The following is a 20,641-nucleotide window of genomic DNA, read 5'->3' as shown; positions in this document are numbered from 1 at the left end:
TACCCGGGTGAAACTTCTTCAGCTGACAAATCATTGCTATGGTAACTGGTCGCAGCTGACAGCAAGCTGACCTCACTCCATGCCATGCATACACAGGGCAGCCGCTCTCATGAGACGCTCACAATTTTGAGCTACTTAATAAAAGAAAACACTGAGGCCGAGAGAAGAGGCGCGAGGAAATAAAAATACCTAGCCTATGGCGGGGAAAAACCTACCAACAGAAAACAATTCACCATCTTTCCGCTACTAATCAAAAGTCTGGCCCTTGAAAGGCCTATGGAGCCTCTCAGAGGCGGGGCTACAGCGTCACGCCCACAAGACACGCCCATCATAGGCCCCGCCCCTCTCCGCACCCAGCCTGCACCGCTCTCTGCCAGTCGTAGGTTCCCGGTAATGACAGACTTCCTGTCTGTAATCGTCATTTCCGGTATGTTTCTCCAACCACTAAGGTGGCCCCGGAGGCGGGTCATCGTCTCCAGGCCCCGCCTTCCCTGTGTGGTGGACCCTTCAAGCCGCGGCGCGGGTGCCTGGCCTGCGTGTGTCGGCCTCATGCCTTCTGCGGGAAATCTCGGCTCTTTCCGCCTTCCCCCGTTGCCCACCATTCGAGAGATCATTAAGTTGTTCGGACTGCGAGCGGTGAAGCAGCTCTCCCAGAATTTCCTCCTGGACTTGAGGCTGACAGGTGGCGGAGTCGTCAGTTCGCCCGGGGGTTCCCGAGGGGCGCGGGCGGGTGATGGAGCCGGGCTGGACGGGCGACTGTCAATCAAGCGCTCCTCAGACCGCTCGGAGCTCGCTGCTCCTGGAGCCCGGGAGCGGAACCTGAAGCCTCTGGCCGAGGCGACACACCGCGGTGGACGGCTCTACCTGTCGGAGTTGCTTCCCGCGCTCTTTATACTGAGCGGGATTTAAAGTAGTGCAGTTTTTTTTTCTTTACCCTGTTCCCAATCTGTCCGTCATTAGCCTGGTGCGATAAATTGCGCCAGGTAATCTCAGCACTTGCGGAACAGAGGCAGGAGGATTGCCGCCAGTTAGAAACAGAGAGACCCTATTTCAAAACCGTAATCCGAAATAGTGACTAGGATAAATGTTCACTTCTTGAGTCTAAGAATCCGTCTAGGGAATGGCTGTTCGCTCTTTTAGTGCATACTAAGCAAACAGTGCAAACAGCTACCTTGTGCCAATGCTGGACTATGATACTGCAACAGCCTTGAGTTTGCAGTTTAGTAAATTGACATCTTCATGCCTCTTAGAAGTCACTTTTATGCGGTGAAATTTACATAGGGTGAAGGTCACCAGTCTGACACCCAAGTTTTGCTGAGTTTTCACAGGTGTTGATTTCCCTACCTCCACATGTTAGTGATGCTTTCTGCAAGATGTGATTGTGAGAATGTGTTTGCAATTAAGGGCACTAGTTGACGGAGTACTAAGATTTTACCCCCCTCCCTACGTTTAAAAGGGACATCCGCCCCCCCCAGAAAAAAAAAAAAACAATTTTGATTACATGATGCATGGACCACAAAGTGTGAGTAGTTTGTTTCTCGAACTTGGAGCCTTTATTCTGCCTGTAGAAATATTAAATTAATGTGGGCAAAACAGCTAACCCCCTTAAGTTTTCTCAGCCTTTATTTGATAGAAAGGTCTACAAGAACCTAAGATCACCCTCTTAGATTCTTTGGTTCCAGCGATAGCTAATACTATCCTCCCCCAGCCATGGGCAAATAGTAAATGGAACCATTCTCTGCTGAAATACAGTTTGGTTTCTTTCAAGGACAGCTTCCTGTGTCTAAGCTGCAGCAGGTGACATTGACCTTCTGATCCTCTTGCCCTCACCTCCCAAATGCAGAAATCTTAGTCAGGTGCCACCAGGCTCACTCAGTTACTGGCTGCTCCTGTGGAGCCCAAGCGCTCTGTCAAATGGATTACTTCCCCAGCCATTTAATTTGTCGTTTGCATCCTCTCACGTGTCTCCCTGGGCATAAGTTCCAAATTCTCAGGTCCCTTTATCCACTCTTTTTTGTGGGAACCAAAGTGAAAGGAAATGAAAGTACTTGTCCTGGTGAGCTCGGGTGGAGCAAGATTGAATCTCAAGCTTAGGGATTTGGTGCTGCATCTTTGGTATCTGGGTGTATTTAAGTGTTCCTGTGGGGCTTAGGAATGAAACCACCGCCCCACCTGTTGCCGCGTTCCGTTTTTAAAATAGAATATGAAGTTCGTAGTTTTACTGAATAAATTATTCTCGATCCCTCTGAGAGACCAGTTAGTAATCTGTAACAAAACAAGGATTAGTTTTGGAAGCCACACCTGAGGTGGAACTCCTCTCTGCCATTTGCTTTTCTTCATGATGTTTGAGGTGTAGTTTACATAAATTATAATAGAATTGTAAGAGAATGTACATATGTCACCCAAAACAGCCGGTTGGGGGTGCTGATTCCCTCTCTGGATCTCTGTGGGAATGGGTAAGCAACATTTTGCCTGTAAATTTACCTAAACTGATCATCACTATCCGTCAGCTGGAGCTGTGCAGTGTCTGTATGCAATGCCAAGAAGTGCTGGCGTGTTTTCAGCGGTAAATTCCCAGTGTCCAGGGCGGTCTGTTGTGTTTCACAGAGTGATGCGTTGCAGTGAACCCTTAGTCTACCCTTTTCTGTGATGCCTTAGCTTCTGCTAACTTGACAAACTGAAGCATTAGTAATTCCTTCTCAATGTGTGTGTTTGCAGGCCTTAAAATTTCAAGTTGGAAATCCAAACCTTTTTCCAGAAACAATCAAGAATTCAAATTTCAGAGTCTAGTCAGCATTGGTTGTGATTGTCATCCTGACCTCCAATAACTCTAGGGGGAAACAGGGACGTCTGCATCCTCCTTTTGGATTTTTACCTGTGACGATAGGAGGATAAATATGAAAGTAATCAGATATTTGATGTCACAGGGCTATAATGAAGTGCCACCTGGTCATATAGCCAGTCTTAGGAACTGATTGGTCGGGTGGAGAAAGAAAATGCAGTATTGTCAGAATACGGGTGCAGTACAGTGATGTAGAATTTTAATGACTTACGTGTTGGTTCAGAGTGAGAGCTAAATAATTAATAGTAACTGTTGGATATTCTTAGGAAAGTTGCCGTGATAATAAAGTGAACTCTTTCTTTTTAGACAAAATCGTAAGGAAAGCTGGCAATCTAGAAGATGTTTATGTTTATGAAGTGGGCCCCGGGCCTGGGGGAATCACAAGATCCATTCTCAATGCCAATATTGCTGAACTTCTGGTGGTTGAGAAGGACACTCGATTTATTCCAGGATTACAGGTGAGATGACTTAAAGTCTGAATGAAACCTTAGGCTGTGATCTAAAGCCCCCGAGCTGACCAAGGCCTGTGCAGATTCTCAAGCTGCCGCTCACCGGGCCCTAGCCCAGAAGTGAGAGTTCTGTCATCTAGAGAAGTCTAGAAAACTGTGTAATACACAGGAATACCACATGGGCTGTTGGTTATAGTTCGGATAAAAGCACTTTACACGTAGATGCTAAATAAACTAATCATTTCTATGGTTTTGTTTATTTCTAAGCTGTGCAGATTATGGCCCAGTTGTATAGAAATAAATAAAAATAACTAATTGTCAATAATGACCAATTGCCATTACTTCGGAGAACTTTAGGTTCCAAAAAGTATTTTCACACATAAAAGATGAACAAGATACATGCTGGGGCCTCATCAAGAGGAATTAGTTGAGTTTAAGCAGTTTTACAAGAGAATTTTTATGCATAAAGAAAGAAGTTGCACGACTTAGAACCGTAGATGAGGTTTGAGTGAAACTTGTAGAGACGTCGGTGCTCTTGTGGGGAAATAAATGAAGGTCTGGGGATTTTTCAGCTGAATTGTGAGAACCCAAAGTGAGTGTCTTCAGTTTGCCCATCACAGACTAGCCATGGAGAATAGACCTGTTTTGGTTATTGTAGGGAAAAAATAAGAGAAGTAAGTGGAAATTAAAGGAGACAGGTTTAAGGGTTGGTGTGGGGGGTCCTTCTGTCTATGTGTTGTTTTTATTGGTTAATGAATAAAGAACTGCTTTGAGCCTATGACAGGGAAGAGCAGAACTAGGTGGGGGGGAAAACTAAACAGAATTCTGGGAGAAAGGGAATCAGAAAGAAGCCATGGAGCCACTGCCAGTGACAGACGCTAGGACCTTTACCCTGTAAGCCACAGCCATGTGGCGATACACAGATTAATGGAGATAGGTTAAATTAATATGTAAGAGTTATCTCCAAAGCTACAGAGTAAACCCTGTCTTGAAAAACAAAAAAAAAAAGTAAGAGTTAGCCAATAAGAAGCTAGAGCTAATGAGCCAAGCAGTGATTTAATTAATATGGTTTCTGTGTGATTATTTTGGGGCTAAGCAGCCGGGAACTAACTAGCGGCCTCCCTCCTACAAAGGGTTTGAAATAAGAGGGATGTCGAGTTTTTAAAGCATTGGCAAACAGTGGGACAGATCATATGGGAATCTTGTAAAAAAATTCCTCAAAAGAGACTCTTGATAACTGGCAGGCCTTTGATTTCTATGTAATTCTCAAACTTTAAAAGAGCCCTGAGCTTTAGACCCATTTGAGTAGCAATTTATTACGTGACTTTAACAGAACAATAAAATTACCCACTGTTCTTCTACTTTAAAAAAAGAAAAAACTTGGTTTAAAAATAGTATGCTCAAATACTTATCTGTATATGTTAGAATAGTTTGAGAAATTTTGTTTTTAAAATCTAGGATTTTAGCTAGGTGTGGTGGTACATGCCTTTAACCCTAGCACTCAGGAGACAGAGGCAGGCAGATCTCTGTGAGTTTGAGGCCAATCTGGTTTACACAGTGCCAGGACAGGCTCCAAAGCTACACAGAGAATTTTGTCTTGAGAAACTCCCAATAAAATAAAATAAAATCTATAATTTTAGTCAGGCAATGGTGCTACACACCTTTAATCTCAGCACTTGGGAGACAGAGGTAGGTGATCTCTTGAGTTTAAGACCAACCTGGTCTACAGATAAAGTTCCAAGACAGGGATATACAGAGAAACTTTGTCTCAGAAGCAAAACAAGCAAAACAACAATAATAAAATCTAGGATTTTGTTGTAGTCGGAGTGTCTCAGCAGTCATTCCCAAATTACCACATGGAAACTTTTTAATTATAAATGCTCAGCCAATAGCTCAGACTTGTTACTAGCTAACTCTTACAACTTAAATTAGCCCATTTATATTAATCTACATCCTGCCACATGGCCTTACCTCTCTTTCATCTTGCACCTCCTGTTTCTTCTCCATGTCTGGATGGCGACTCCTGGCTCCACCCTCTTTCCAGCATTCTCTCTGCCCCGAAAACCTTGCCTAACCATCAGCCAATCAGCTTTTTATTAACACTGAGAACAATAAATATTTACAGTGAACAGAAGGATTATTTCACAGCATTTTATGGCCACTTTAGAAAACTAGTCTTCTCATTTTTCATTTTTCTCATCTGGCTTTGTCTGGTTTTCATGTGTGAGATAATTGTCTGATACTGACGTATATCTAGTTTTGCCAGTCAGAATTCATTTCAGATTGCTAACTTAATTTTAGGAGTGATACATGATAAGTGTTCTGGACCGTGTGTGAAACTTAGTAGTATGGGGTTTGCTTTAAGAACCACGTCCCCATTGGCAGTGGAAGCAGGAGTATTGATTTTGGTGGGATCATCTGGTGACAAAAAGAAACTGACAACTGCTGTGTTGTGTTTATTCTTTTAGTCCTTAGCAGACACAGAGAGCATTAACTTCACTTTCATATTTCCTGTCTGTGATGCATCTTTCCCATTAATCAGATGAATAAAATCTGTGTTAATTCCACGTTAATTTATGCATTATCCTCTGTTCATTAAAGATGTGTGAAGACCAACTATTAAAGGGGCAGCCACCACCCTCTTCTCCTCCTCCAACACCCTCCCTGGAGTCCCTGCCTCCTAAATCTTTGCCTTGTTTTGTTAAATTTTTCAAAACTGGCCACACTGTATCTGTATTGCTCTTGTTCGTTTGTTGTCGGTCTTGCCCCTTTAGAATGTAAGTGTCACAAGGGTAAAGATCTGAGTCTTTATTCCTCTGTATCTCTACCGCATATGACAGTGCCACAAAGCAGCGTCTTGTGTGGTAAATAGTCTTCTGTGACTGTGTGTATATTATAGCAGCTGACTAAATGTCATTGGATAGTAAAAGCAAATAGTAACATAGATTATTAAGAGGCTTTATATTTCTTAATATCAAAGCTAATTCAAGATAAATCACAGGAAATGTACATTTGATTTCTTACCCATTTCACAAGCAGTAAAATGAATTCTTAGTGTCTTCTTTGTGGGAAAGGAACTTGCCTTAAAAAGAAATGATGGGTACTAAATTATCAACGAGGCTTCTTTTTCCTGTAAAGAATGTTTCCATATGTAAAGCTGTGTTCTATTAGATGTCGTAAATTAATCATAAACTTGAGTAAAAGCAGAAATAGGGTGATCTATTTTAAGGATTCCATTTTAGTGATTTCTAAGCTAATGGAATTATTTTTTAAAGAAAGTGTAATAATTTATAAAATATCTCTGAATGAAAGGCTGCTATTTGTAGCTTGGTTCAGTTGTTAGAACATAATCATGAAACAGAGAGGGGACCAAGTGATGCATATAACGTCCTTCTATATACTGGAAAGGTCCGTAAACCCGTTCAGTGTGTGGAAGCAGCATAGGTGATATTTGTGGCAAGGGACACTCCTGTTACTTCTGGCTGCCAGGATTAGCTTAGACTCTGTGACGGGGTGTGTGCCCATACGTGGAAAACTGCATAGTGTTTAGTGATGCCCGACGCTTAGGAATCATTCAGTAATTAGGAATCATTCAGTAAATCTTTCTGTTTTGCTTTTTGTTTTCCAAGACAGGATTGCTCTGTGTAGTTCAGGTTGGCCTGAAACTTTGTAGGCCAGGGTGGCCTTGAACTCAGAGACCTGCCTGCCTGTGCTGGATTCAAAGGTGTGCACCACCATGCGTGATTTCAGTGAATCTTTATTAACATCAAGTTATTGCCTCCATGTCTTGGGCATCTCTGGTGATTAGGAATTGATCCAGGCGACTGCTGATGGCAGACTGCTTTCTGGTAATGCTGTACAGTTCTCCCTCGTTGCAGCCGTTTGTTTTTCCTCTTTTTTTGTGACTAAGGATTCTCTATGAAGGGGAGTATGGAGATTTTATGTCTCAGGGAGCTAGAAACTGGAGATAGGTCAGAAACATGCCTCTCTTTGAGTGAGGAGTCCAGACTCTTCGTAAATTTTTTTTATTTCATACATTAGTAATTATAATGATAGCTAGTATTTCAGAAGCGTTGACCAGTAAATACTTTGTTTTACAGATTTATTGCGATTTTATTGAGGCTTCATAAACCACACTTGTGGAAATACTCTAATTACTGACATGCTATGGTCTTGTCCTCACACTAAAGGTGATAAACATGGTCACGGGAAGGACTTGTTCCTTGTAATGGATTGCTTCTTCCTCCCTCTGCTTATCCCTGGATAGCTGAGCAGGAGCAAGGTTTTTCTCCTCTTCTACAGTTATATATAACTAGTAATTTTGTATGTACATTGTAGTTAATGCTGTGTATATTTGTGCTTTTTCTCAGAATAATTATTTTCACACATACTGTGGTGTTTATCAGTAGCTTTCTGTGTTTGGTGCTGTATAAACAGTTCACTGTGTGAGCATGCCGGTCTTGTAGCTACTCACCTTTTGATGGACTTTGTTAGCAACCACACAGCTGGCCATTTGAATATTTGCATGCAGCTGTTTTGTAAGCATGCTTTCACCATTCTCCAGTGAAGACCAAGGGGTATACAGTCTGATGTCCTGCCTGTGCTATTTTTTGTTGCAAAACTACCAGACTGTTAAGGTAGCTATCCCATTTCCCCCTCTGACCAGACGTAGCGGAGTTGCAGTTGCTGTGTGTGCTTGCACACCCTGGTGCAGTGAGCTTTTGGTGTTTTGTCTTTGTTTGAACCCTTCTGACTTGTAGGTAGTGGTTTCTTGTGGGGCTGCTAGCATTTCCCTGAGGTCTGATGATTGCATGTGTATCGCTTCCTGGTCACCTGTGCTTATTTGAGAAATTATTTAGGTAGTTTTGCTCTTTTTAGGGGCGGTCCATTTGTCTGGTTAAATCTTGAGTGCTGTTTATATGGATCCGGCACATGCTGTGCTGATATTTTCTCAGCTATGACTTCTTTTTCCATTTTCTTGACAGTGTCGCTTGAAAAGAAATTTAACTTTTACTAAGTACAAAATTTATCAGCTTCTTCCTTTAAATATGATTTTGTGTCATATTTTTAAAATATGTGTGAAAGCCAATTACTAAGGATTTAAAATAAATAAGTAAACAAATGTGCCAGGCAGAGGCAGGTAGATCTTGGAGTTCAAGGTCAGCCTGGTCTACAGAATGAGTTCCAGGACAGGCAGGGCTATAAACAAACAAACAAAATTTTCTGTATTTTTCAATCGTTTTAGCTTTTAACTTTAGATCTTTGTTAATTGACTCGGTTTTTGTGTGTTAGGGCAAGGTAAAAGCACAGGATTCAGATTCTATTGTTGCACTCTCTCTCGCTCTCTCTCTCTCTTTCTCTCTGTATGTCTGTCTGTAGCTGTCTGCTTGTAGAATTGTCCCCCTGTTGCCGATATTGGAGTCCAGTTCATTCCACTGGTTTTCTATCTTTTGATTGAGATTAGGTTGAAACTAAAAATTAATTTAGGTTGGAATTCAGTAATGATAAGAATTGCTTCTTCTGACCTATGAATATTATATATAAACTTATTTATGTTTTCTCTTGACACGGTTTTTATACTTCTTCATGTGCAAATTTTGCACACACCAGATTTACCCTTGAGAATTGTGTGCATTCCAATGCTCTTGTACGTGATTCTAGTTTTTATTTACTTTCCAGTGGGCTGTTGCCATTGATTTCTTGAATGCTGACTTTGTATCCTGAAACTTTACTAAACTCTAAACCCTAAACTGATAAATATCAGTTGCTGCTTTGTAGATTTCTTATTATTTTATGTCTATATTACCATGTCATTAAATAGAAACAGCTCTGCCTCCTCCATTCTGGGAAATCCCTTTGCGTGTGTTTCTTCTTTTTGTCTGTGGCTGACTGGGGACAGGAGTCAGAGTGCACACCCTTGCCTTACTCTGACTCAGGAGAACATTCAACCTTTACTACTGTGATCATGGGGATTTTCCAGGTCTCCTTCTCCAGCAGAGGGAGGTCTCTTCTGCTCCTAGTTTGCTAAGGGATGCTGTTTTCCTTTTTATAATCAATGAATATTGAATTTGCAAAAAAGAAAAAAATCCTTTTCCTAGTTTTATTGAAATGTTTTTCTTTTCGAGTCTGTTAATATGGTGAGTTGTATTGATTTTTTTTTAATGTTAGCCCAACCAATCTTTAGTAATGCCACCTCTCCTTTTTATGATACAGGTCATTTATGTATGCCTTTATTTTCTGATTGATCTGATTATAGATTCGTTGACTTTATTGATTACTAAAATACAGCTTTAACTTCTTTGGCTGTTCTGTTTTCACTGTTGTTGACACCTGCTCTGAAATCTGTCTGTTGGGTTTATTTGCTCTGCTTTCTCTATGGCTGTTGTAAGGTGGTAGCCGAGTCACTGGCCCGAAGCTTTTTCTGTTGTCTTAAAGATTAATACCATAAATTTCTGCTTTGTCAGAAAACCACAACTTTTGAAGTGTCATGTTTTTTCTTTAATTCCATTAAAAGTAATTTGTCTCTGTTTCTGTTTGTTTCACCCTTTAACAACTATAATAGCTGATATTTATGAAGACTTGACCTCTGAGTGCTTTGTTTCACAACCGCTTTTGAGATACTAAAATTAAACATTTCAAAAGAAATTCAAAATTTCCTTTTAACCTCTGGTTTTCTTTTGATTTGTATTTGGCTTGTGGGCTATTTAGAAATCCATTTTTAATTTGCATTTTTCCATATAGCTTTCTATTATTCTCATTTCATTGTATTCAGAAAATATACTTGTATGGCACATCGTAGCAAATTTATTCAAATTGATCTTATGGTATAAGCACAGTCTTAGTGTTTAATATGTAAAGTACACACAAAAGCCTGAAAATTCTTCTTGTATGCATATTTCACTTAGGATTTAAGGAAGAAGAATATGTCTGGTGTCTCATTGGTACGGGAGAATTGTCTGTATTCTGTCAATCATGTTTTAAATAAATGCTGATTGACCAGGCAGGAGGTGTAGGTGGGAAAACCAGGCAGGAAGTGGAAATAATACAAGGAGAGCAGGAGAATTCTGGGAGGAGGAAGTTGATTCCTCCCACTCCTGCCCAGATCACCGAAGCAGCAGGATGTGAGCTGCCCCACTGAAAAAGGTACTGAGCCAGATGGCTAACATAGATCAGAAAAATGGGTTAATCAAGATGTAAGAGTTAGCCAGTAAGAGGCTAGATCTAATGGGCCAGTCAGCTTTATTACTGACAGAGATTTCAGTGTGATTTTTCTCTGGGACTAAGCAGCTGGGGGGCCAGGCGGGACAGAAAAACCCCCAACAAACAGGCCCCCTCATGTTACATCTCATAACCCATTTTAGGGTAGGAAGCTCAAAGGTTCTTCTCAACCGATTTGTTACGTGCTTGCTTACTGGAATTTTAGAGCCACAAAGGAAATCATTGACTCTTGTCTCGGGCTTTTTGTGATAGGCATGGCAGAAAGCTCCTGGGTTTGAGAAATGACCAAGGCTAGCTTGCAGACGTGAGATGTGCTAGCCTTTGACCCCAGTTTCCTGCTGAAACTTCTCCAGCTTCGCCTTTCCCTTCCACACCATACTTACGTTTTACCTGCTGACACATGAGGGTTCAACACTGCCAAAGAAATTTACTTAGTCACATGAATCTTTGAGTCCATGATGGGGCTGGGCAAACAAGTTTCTACTACGGTTTCTTCTGCCCTGCTTGAGAAGCAAGCACCAACTTTGAAGCCATATTCTCCTTTAAAAAGCAAGTATTGTAGCATCCACTTCAGTTGCTTTATAATAGTGGACTTCATCTATTTTGACATTCTTCACAACAATACATTTTTAAAAAATATTTATTTATTATGTATACAATATTCTGTCTGCGTGTATGCCTGCAGGCCAGAAGAGAGCACCAGACCTCATTACAGATGGTTGTGAGCCACCTTGTGGTTGCCAGGAATTGAACTCAGGTCCTTTGGAAGAGCAGGCAATGCTCTTAACCTCTGAGCCATCTTTCTAGCCCAACAATACATATTTTTAACTTTCTAACTTTCTATTTATCATCTTCCATTTTATATGATTCTTCTAGTGTAGTAGGAGGCTGTTCATTCGTTTTCCAGCCTCCCAGACCCAAAATAATCACACAGAAACTATATTAATTGCAACACTGTTCGACCAATGATTCAGACATATTTCCAGCTAGCTTTTACATCTTGAATTAACCCATTTCTACTAATGTATGTATCGGCAAGAGGCTGTGACTTACTGGTAAGGATCCGGTATCTGTCTCCTTAGGGAGGGAGCTACATGAGTCTCCCTAACTCTGCCTTCCTTTTACCTTTAGCTTTGCTTGGAATGTCTGCCTTGTCTATCCTGCACTGCCATAGGCCCAAAGCAGCTTCTTTATGAACCATTGGTAACAAAACACATTCACAGCACACAGAGAGGAATCCCAGTCATTCTAGTGTTTGCTGTAGAGGCTTGCCTAGCTCTTCTGCTAGTATTTGTTTCAGCAGTATTGGGAAGAAGGGAATCATGCTTAGCTCATACAGTGTTGACTGCTCTAAGCCCCTTACTGTGTGAAGGTGGCAGGAAACATACCAAATAGCTATTTGATATAGTTCTTTTTGTTCTCAAGGAAATTTTGATTTTTGCCTAAGTTCCAAGAGTTGCATGAGTTCTTTTCTCATCAAATTAAGTTGCCAAAAAGCCACCTGGGTCAAGCACGGTTGCACCCCTGCAGAGGCTTCACACGAGCTCTGGCTATTGGAGGGAAAACGCTTCTGCTTGTGCTATCTGACCTTCATTAAAGGCACAGCCATTTCATTGTTCATGTACCCTTTACAGAATCTACATGGGAAGAACCATTTCTCTCTTGGGGACTTGGTATAGTTACTTCTAACACAGGGTAAGAATTGTATACGTGCCATTGTGCAAGCCAGGAGCTCGCGGTTCTTCTGATGGTGTCAGTGGCAGTCACTTTTACATGTGTGCTTCTACTTATGATTGGATTTTCTACTTAGTGAACATATTTTACTCGGAGCAATTTCACATTGCGCTTTGGAAGAATATATTGCAAACTGACATTAAAATAATAGACTAGCTTGTGAGTGGCTGTGCAGATGCCCACCTGTTAGCAGTGGGTTGTGCTCTGAACCCCTCTGCAGGTTTTGGGGTGTATGCTTGGGATGTTCTAGAAATGTAAGAGTGATTTCTCTCACCCCACAATAGCATGATCTGATGAAAACATTTTTCCATTTTCTCTAGTGGGGTGGGGAGGCTGTGTGCTGCTGCTTGAGCACCATTTTAGGTGTTTAGGAGGCGTTTTCTATAATCATCATGGCAGTTCAGTTGGTTTGGCACCCCACAGACACCCCATACTTGAGCTCCTTCCAGCTCATTTCCTCTGCCATGAGGAGTTGGACGAGCAAAACTGAAGCTGCACAGTTGTCAAGGAGGAAACAGACGGATTTGGGGTGTGTTGGCTGGGCGTTAAACCTGAAGGGGAGTCCAGAAGAAACAGACTAGAAATGCAGCTTTGTAGTAGGAAAGTAGATTGCTGTCGGCTCTTAGTGTGTAGTTGTGTGTGTGAGAGCGTGGAAAGATGACATTTCAAACAGTTATCAGAGCGTTTTAATTAATACCAAAGAGGCAGGTTTACATTGTTTTGCTTTAGTTGTAATTACTAATTACTTAATTACTTTTTATATTATATGTTGACGTTGTGTAACAGAAGCTTTCAGTTCTGCCTCTTTCTTTTTTGATATGCTAATTTGTTTTGTTTTAATTATGTGAAGCATAATTGCAGAAAAAAAACTTAGCCTTCTCTATTATTGGTAAATGTTAGCATTAAATTTACTATGTTTATACAGTTATCAAATATCCCATAACAACTCTCAGTTTTTAGTGTCTTAAAATAACTGTTTTCTACAACATATTATGTGAAACTGATGAGCTAAATTTTATCAAACCATGGTGGCTTAAGATAATCTCTGAGTGTATTAATGTCAGAGGTATGCAATTACTTTTGATAAATAATCATGTCAAATTAACTATCCTAAATTTAAAATGCCCCCTCTTACTAAAACAGGCATTCCACCTCTGCACTTCACACTGTTGTAGAATCTTGCCTCACTTATTGATAACGTAAATCTCTGCAGATTCCTCTGCCCCACAGATTTTGAGAGCCGTGTCTGCAGTCGCTCCAGCTTCGTGGATGCTGTGCAGTAGTGTGCGCTCTTTTGCTTATTAAAGGCGTGTTTGCACCTGCTGTGCAGTGCTGTCGCTGTGAACTCTATCAAGTAGGCAAGAAATAGATCTTCCCTTAAGCAGCACACTTGTTAAAGAGAGAGACCTACACGTGTGCGGCTGCCGTAGCATGTTACAAGTGCTGTCAAGAATTGTGGGTGTGGCACAGTGTGAGCAGACATGGAAGCAATGTGTTATATCCTGGCTCAGGTCTCCTCTCTGACACAGGATAAAGCCGAGGGGAAAGAGTCTCCCTCTGGCTTCCATGAGGCCCCTTTCAACCTTCCTAGCAGTTGTTTGAAATGGACAGAAGGAAAGTGTTGGGGGTGAGGGAGGGAAGATTTAAGGACATGAGGGAAGAAGAGTCAAGAGGCAGAATTCTCCATGAACTCGTTGGTCATCCCTACAAAGCCCTATGCCATTTCTCAAATTTCAGCAACTGAGTTGGAGCCTGGATACCCCGAGCAGTGAACTGAGACAGTGTGCAGTGTGGTGAGGGGGTCACCCTTTTCACGAAGTCTGCCTCAGCAGTGACGCTTCTCACTGACTGTCAGTCCTGTGTTTTTAGCATGGTAAGCTCAGGACTGCACGGTTGTTTGTTTTTAATAAATTTATTTATTTTACAACCCAGCCACAGTTTCCCTCCCTCCACTCCTCCTAGTCCCTCCTCCAATTTCACCTCTGCTCCCATCCCCCAATCCACTCCTCTGTTTAGGAAAGGGCAGGTCTCCCATGAGTATCAACAAAACATGGCGTATCAAGTTGTAGGAAGACTACAGACCTCCCCATGTGTTAAGGTTGGGCAAGGAGACCCAGTATGGGGAATTGGGTCCCAAAGGCCTGTAAAAGAGTCGGAGACAGTGGGAACAATGGGTGTCTTCAACTGCATGGTTTTTACTTGACCTAGGATATCAAGAAGTAAGTTTTGTATTGGATGCAGGGGGACTTCACACGCAGTTCGACTCAGCCTTGTGCTCGTTTAAGCTAAAGGCTGGCTTTTAGTATATGATGTGAGGGACTGAAGTTAAGGAGGAAAGGCCTAAGAGTGTTAAGGTTCTGTTGTTTTTAGTTTGGTTTAGTGGCTCTGGAGTGGAATGCACAGAATTGTATTTCTGACAAGTATTTTATCACTGAGCTAAGTCCCAAGTCCTTGTTGTTGTCTTTTGTGTTAAGAAAGACTGAAGAAGAAAAGGAAACAGACTATTGGAAATAGAAATAGCTGAGCAGTAACTGGTGTGGAAGCGTGCAGGACTGTTCAAGTGACAGTGACTGCCGTTCGGGAAAGCAAGGATGCAGTGGTCAGAGAGTGTCTCAGAATGTCAGGTGCTACCTGGCATAGCAAGGGACTGTCTACTTAGTTTGAATGTACTCAAAGAGTCCTTTAAAAGTTTGGTTTACATGCAGATTCTTGTGTGTACATTTGCTTTGCAGGCTCAGTTGACTTAACTCATTTTCATATACTTTGTTCTTGTTTCTCAGTATTTCACTCTAAGGTTTCTTAGTGTGTTATATTAACTCTGACCATGCAGAAACACAAGTCATTCTGACTGTCAGGTTAGACTGGTATGCTATGTTTTAAATCCTAAGCTGTCACACTAGTCTCTGCCACTATACCTTCCCCTCGTTGTGATAAGCGGAAACACAGTGGTTACGCTGGGCACAGTGTCCTGTTGGTTCACCTAGTGTTTGCTTTTCCCAGCGATTAAGTGCTTTTGCTGCCCTGAAGTTTATGAGCTGATTTTATTGACCTTTTGTAAACTAGATGCTTTCTGATGCAGCACCTGGGAAACTGAGGATTGTCCATGGAGATGTGCTGACATACAAGGTAGAAAAGGCTTTTCCAGAGCACATTAGGAGACCCTGGGAGGATGGTAAGTGCCTCTGGGTGGGTTTGTTTGTTTGTTTGTTCGTTTGTTTGGGGGGAAGTGGTAGGGGTATACATGTCTGTGTTTGGTTTTGTTTTGGTCATATCACAGATATTTGTTTCAGCTGTCACCTATCATAATAAAGTGCTGTTTTTACATATTTATATGAAAACTACCTAAGCAGAATTAAATAATGTGCATTGTAATTTTCTCTGCTTTCCTTCTTTCTTTTCTTATTAAATCCTTCACATTTTAATTATTTGGATAAGAATGTGCTATGCATTTTTTCCCTACTCCCCTCCTGCTTACAAAATATGGTTGGTTTTTCTGATTAGTTTTTTTTTTTTAAGACAGGGTCTCATGCTTTAGCCAAGGGTGGTCACTCCTTATATAGAGCCCAGGCTGATCTTGAACTTGAGAAGTCTCCTGCTTTAGCCTACAAGTGCTGGCATTACAGGCATGTACTACCATACCTTGTTGAGTTTTTCCTAATTCTAATTTCCTTGTTTCAAGTATTCAAGTTGTAGTTTCTATGCAAATAAACTTTGTATTTTTATGACAGTATACCAAGTATTGGTAACTATTTTTCAAATGTAAGCCAGACCCCTCACAGACCTTTATCTCTTTTTCCTTTGCCTTCATAGTAGTGACTCTGACCAGCCAAGGTGCTCCTCCTTCGAGGACAGATGTTTACTAGGAACCTGCAGTCTCCTGAGAAATGCAGATGATATAGGGCCTGTGGACTGCTAGCAGAAACTCTTGAGAATAAATGGAAGGGCTTTTGCAGATCTAGCCGCTCCTGTGTGTCTGGTCTTCCCAGGGTCAGGCTCCTCCAGAGTAACTCTTATTTCTAGTCAGTGACTTCTCAGCACAGAGCCCCCCCCCCCCCAGTAGGACCACAGCCACGTTTCTGGTTCATCCATTTAGTGTCATATTTCACCTTGATGTTTCCATGGTTGTTGGGCTCCACCGTTCTCCTCGGCCTTTGGAAACTGTTGTTTGTCAGTGGTTTGAGGGTTGGAATTTGTTTTTGTTTTCTAGCCCACTTGTTTGTTCAATACCGAGATGTTTCTTTTGCGACGTCTTCTCTTGCTAAGGATTTGCCTAGGTTACCTATTCCTTTGGTTTTACTTCCCACCTAAGTATTTCAAGCATTCAAATTTTAGGCTCAGCTTGTACCCCTCCTGGGTCTAGCAAACCCCACAGGTACTTTAAACTCAGTGTATTTAAAGAAAATTGCCTTTTCCTTCAAAACCTCATTTTATGAACTTTTCTAGAACTTTTTCATCTATAAATGCAAAGCTAATTGTGGAAAAAATACATTTTAAGAGAACTGAAAAATGCCAAGTTGTGTCTTTTCATTTGCCTTTATTTGATTATCATACTTAAATGTCAATGAAGCTATTAAGATCATACTCAGAATATGTTCATGTACTCATTCCAAATTGTCTTCTCTCCCAACCAAACAGATCCTCCAAATGTACATATCATTGGAAATCTGCCGTTCAGTGTCTCGACTCCCCTGATCATCAAGTGGCTTGAAAACATCTCTCTTAGAGACGGACCCTTCACCTACGGCAGAACCCAGATGACGTTAACATTTCAAAAGGAGGTAGCTGAGGTCAGTCTTCTCTTTTTCTGGATATTTCATTGTATGATCAAATTTCCAAACCAAATACTACTTTGTATTTATTTACTGGCTGTGTTTTCTAAGTTAATGCTTTTCCATTACACGTGGAAAAACACATCCAAAAGTTAAGACATGTAGTGAAGATAGCAGACAGGACCACTAGATGCTCCCAGTGGAGACCTCGAGTTATACCCGACAGCCAGCAAAAACAGTGTGTTCAGCACAGGCCTGCACTGTAGACAAAACCCAGGAGAGATGAAAGCCGCAAGATGTTGATTTTACATTCATATGTTGAGAGTGGGCTGTGCCATCTTAAAATTGATCCTCTGTAATCCTTAGGATGACAGTTAGATAAATTTGGCACCTGATTACCCACCCCACCGCACGTGCGTGCATGCACACACACACACACACACACACACACACACACACACACCTCAGTTGGTGCCTGCTGAGCCTGCATTTTCATGGCCTGAGTGCTCTGAATTTACAACGTGAATCTCCAGGGTGGACAAGGGCAGATCTGCACTTGCAAACTCACTCTGACTGCATCTCCCCATTACCAAGGTAATAAGGACTGAGTTTGAAGTTGTTTCCTTCCATATTCTTGATAATTCTTGTACCCATGTGTGTTGTGTGCTTTAGGTTTGTCCACTCTTAGGCTCCATTTTAAAGGAGTCATACAATGTGTGTTTATTGTAAATATCTTAGGAGTCACACATGTGCTCATAGTCATCGTTTATTTATATTGCTCTCTGCATTGGCTGCGCTTTCACTCTCTCAATCTGTCCGGTCTCATTGCTGGGGACCCCGGGGTCATCTCAGTGCTTTACTATTGTGACAAAACTGCCTGGAAAGTTCTTAGGCGCAAGGGTCAGTTTGGGACAAGATATGTACACAAGAGCTTCAGTCTTGGTAGGTAATGCTTTACCGTTTTTGTGAGTCATCAGGCCTGTATACTCCTGATGTAACAGTGTGTACATGAGTTCATTTCGCTCCCTATTTTTGCCAGCTCCTGGTCTTATTAGACCTACACATTTTTTATTAATCTAGGATGTTGGTTAGGGATGTTGGTGTATTGTGCTGAGTTTTAATGAAATGGGCAGCATTGTAGCTGGGGTCACTTGAGTGTTTTACACTGAACTGCTGATCTTCCTGTTGGATCGTCTTCTGTTTGCTGGTGTTCCCTGTACCAGTGCAGTGGACTGCAGATGGCCTTTCTCTGTGCTTATATCGTCATTGTCTTTTTACAGTGGCTTGAGAATTAGACTTTTATTTTTCTTTAACTTTTTTACTGACATGTATTAATTATACAGAATAACGGACTTCACTGTGACACTCACACACACATGTGTGCTTTGATTCTGCTCACACACAGACACACCCCATTACCTGCTCTTTCTCCACTTTCCCACTGATCTCCTTTCTTGACGATCAGACATTCTTAATTTTTAATTTGTGGTTGTTTCATATCTGAGTAAATCATTTTATGTCTTGATTGTGAAGGTATTTCTGTTCACTTGGGATTGATTTTCGCATATAGTAAAAGCAAGCTCTATTTTACTGTTGTTAGCATATAAATTCCAGCCCTGTTTATTAATTACCATCTGCTCTTTAGAAGTCTCTTGTCAGAAGTACTCTGCAGAAAGCTGTGCTCTGATTAGAGACGTCAGGGACATGCTGAGATGTCCCAGGAGCAGCAGACTCTGGGGGATAGGGAGGGGTCCTTAGGAAGAGCCCTCAGGTTGGGTCAGGTCAGTTGAGACAGATTAATTTGACCAAATACATGTCATATTTGCATGTGATGAAGAAACAGTTACACCAGTTTGAGAAAGTTTAAGGCTGAATTACTGCTAAGTGAACAGAGTATGAAATCCTGATGAGAGTGAAGCAGTGAACGGCACAGTTAGGGCAGAGGACACGGTTAGTGGGTAGAGTTCTGATCGTGCCACACCAGTAGATTTGCTTCCTCCTGCTGCTCTGATTATCTGGTGTTTTTGTTCTTGAACAACACAATAGAGAGGCAAGCGTTGAGCTCTCACTTCTTTGAGGAAAGAGCGGAGGAGTGGAGTGGAGTAGTGGAGTCATGTTTGCAGTGACTCAGCTGGCAGCTCGGAGTTTTAATGATAGTGCTGTTTTGACTTCACCATAGGCAATTATTTTTCTTCAGCAAAGGTTAATTTTAGTTATATTTTTACATGAATATTGAATTCATAGCAAGTCTGTAATTTATGGAATGCATTAGAAGTGTGGGTAACTGGTCCGTTCGACTGATGTCACATTTTTACTGAGAGTCGCGAGGGAAGACTGAGTAGTGCCATCGTCTTACATATCCTGTTTGCTCTGGATCACAATCCTGTGTGTAATATTCTAGATTTTAGCAACGAAGAGCATTTTTAACCTTGACTTTGTTGTGAGTTATAAAGCAGAATCCGTAAGTGCCCTCCTCTTATTTTCTCCTCTAGGGTTATAGGATGTAAACATAAGAATTCACTCTGGATGCATTAAAAGGCATCTAAATGGTGTTACATCTCAGAAAAGGAGTCAAGACTGTGTCGCAGTAGGTAGAGCTTAACAAACCTCATCTGAACTCTCTGTATACTGAAAACTGACTGGCTTTATTGTCTCGTGGATTGGGCAGCACTTGAACTAGAACACAGGTCCTCTGTTTCCTAGTAGAGTCACGAGGTTCAAGTTGTGTTGGGCCTGTGGGTTTTTAAGTGGGTCCGACATTTCCTGGAGAATTGGATGGTTGTGGCTGCATCCCTAGTAGGGAAGATGTCACCACTCTCTTAATGACATAACGTTCATTGTCCCTGGCCCAACATTGTAACTTCACAAATACAAGTTGTTGGAGGGAGCTGCTTGTTCGTCCCAGTTGCCCAGAACCGAAATAATCACACAGAAGCTATACTATTTAAATCACTACGTGGCCCATTAGCTCTAGCTTCTTATTAACTAACTACTACATATTAATTTAACCCATTTCTATTAATCTGTGTATCGCCACATGGCTGTGGCTTACCCGGTAAAGTTCCAGTGTCCGTCTCTGGCAGCTACATGGCTTCTCTCTAACTCCTCCTTCTTTCTCTCAGCATTCCATTTAGTTTCCCTCCTTTACCTAAGTTCTGCCCTATCAACAGGCCATGGTTTCTTTATTCATTAATGGTAATCACAGCATACAGAGGGAAATCCCATATCAACAACTGTAATTTTTCTACTTATAATTATTTTAGATAAATAACAGAACAGACAAAAGTAAAAGAAATACTCTTCTTGGAAACTCTGTCATGGATTGTTTTCTTGTCCTTAGTGACTTTTAAAGCTCAAGGGCTAATGGTTATCTTCTACTGAAACCTTGACTCATTCAGTGTCCAGACCTATTATTGTTTAAAAAAAAAACTCCTCTATTGATGAACTTTTGTGTTCATAGCTTTATCTGTGCTGTGTCTAAATAAAAATGGCAATACATATGTAAATGGTTATTAGCTCAGTAACTTTCAGGGTAGCTTTTAATGTAAAGTCTTTGCAGGCTTCCTGGACTGTGACTTGAATTTTTGCTCAATGGATTAACAGTTCTGTGTGCTGCTTTGTTCTAAATT

The 20,641-nt window shown here is 41.3% G+C and overlaps 1 protein-coding gene across 2 annotated transcripts in view; it reads left to right on the top strand.

Annotated features, from left to right (window-relative positions):
- The first annotated feature begins 482 nt into the window (after positions 1-482).
- Tfb1m (transcription factor B1, mitochondrial) overlaps positions 483-20,641 on the top strand; it is a 38,797-nt gene continuing 18,638 nt past the window's right edge. The window contains exons 1-4 of one of the 2 annotated variants that reach the window (XM_048420183.3): positions 483-682; positions 3,149-3,300; positions 15,307-15,415; positions 16,879-17,030. In XM_048420183.3, coding sequence (XP_048276140.2) covers positions 550-682; positions 3,149-3,300; positions 15,307-15,415; positions 16,879-17,030 — 546 coding nt within the window. In that variant the 5' untranslated portion in view covers positions 483-549. The remainder of the gene's footprint in view (positions 683-3,148; positions 3,301-15,306; positions 15,416-16,878; positions 17,031-20,641) is intronic. The other variant, XM_048420190.3, reaches the window with a different exon arrangement.

Source organism: Myodes glareolus, chromosome 1 (assembly GCF_982192425.1).
Source record: "Myodes glareolus chromosome 1, mMyoGla1.1, whole genome shotgun sequence".
Lineage (NCBI taxonomy): Eukaryota > Metazoa > Chordata > Mammalia > Rodentia > Cricetidae > Myodes > Myodes glareolus.
This window is presented reverse-complemented; position numbering and strand designations above follow the sequence as displayed.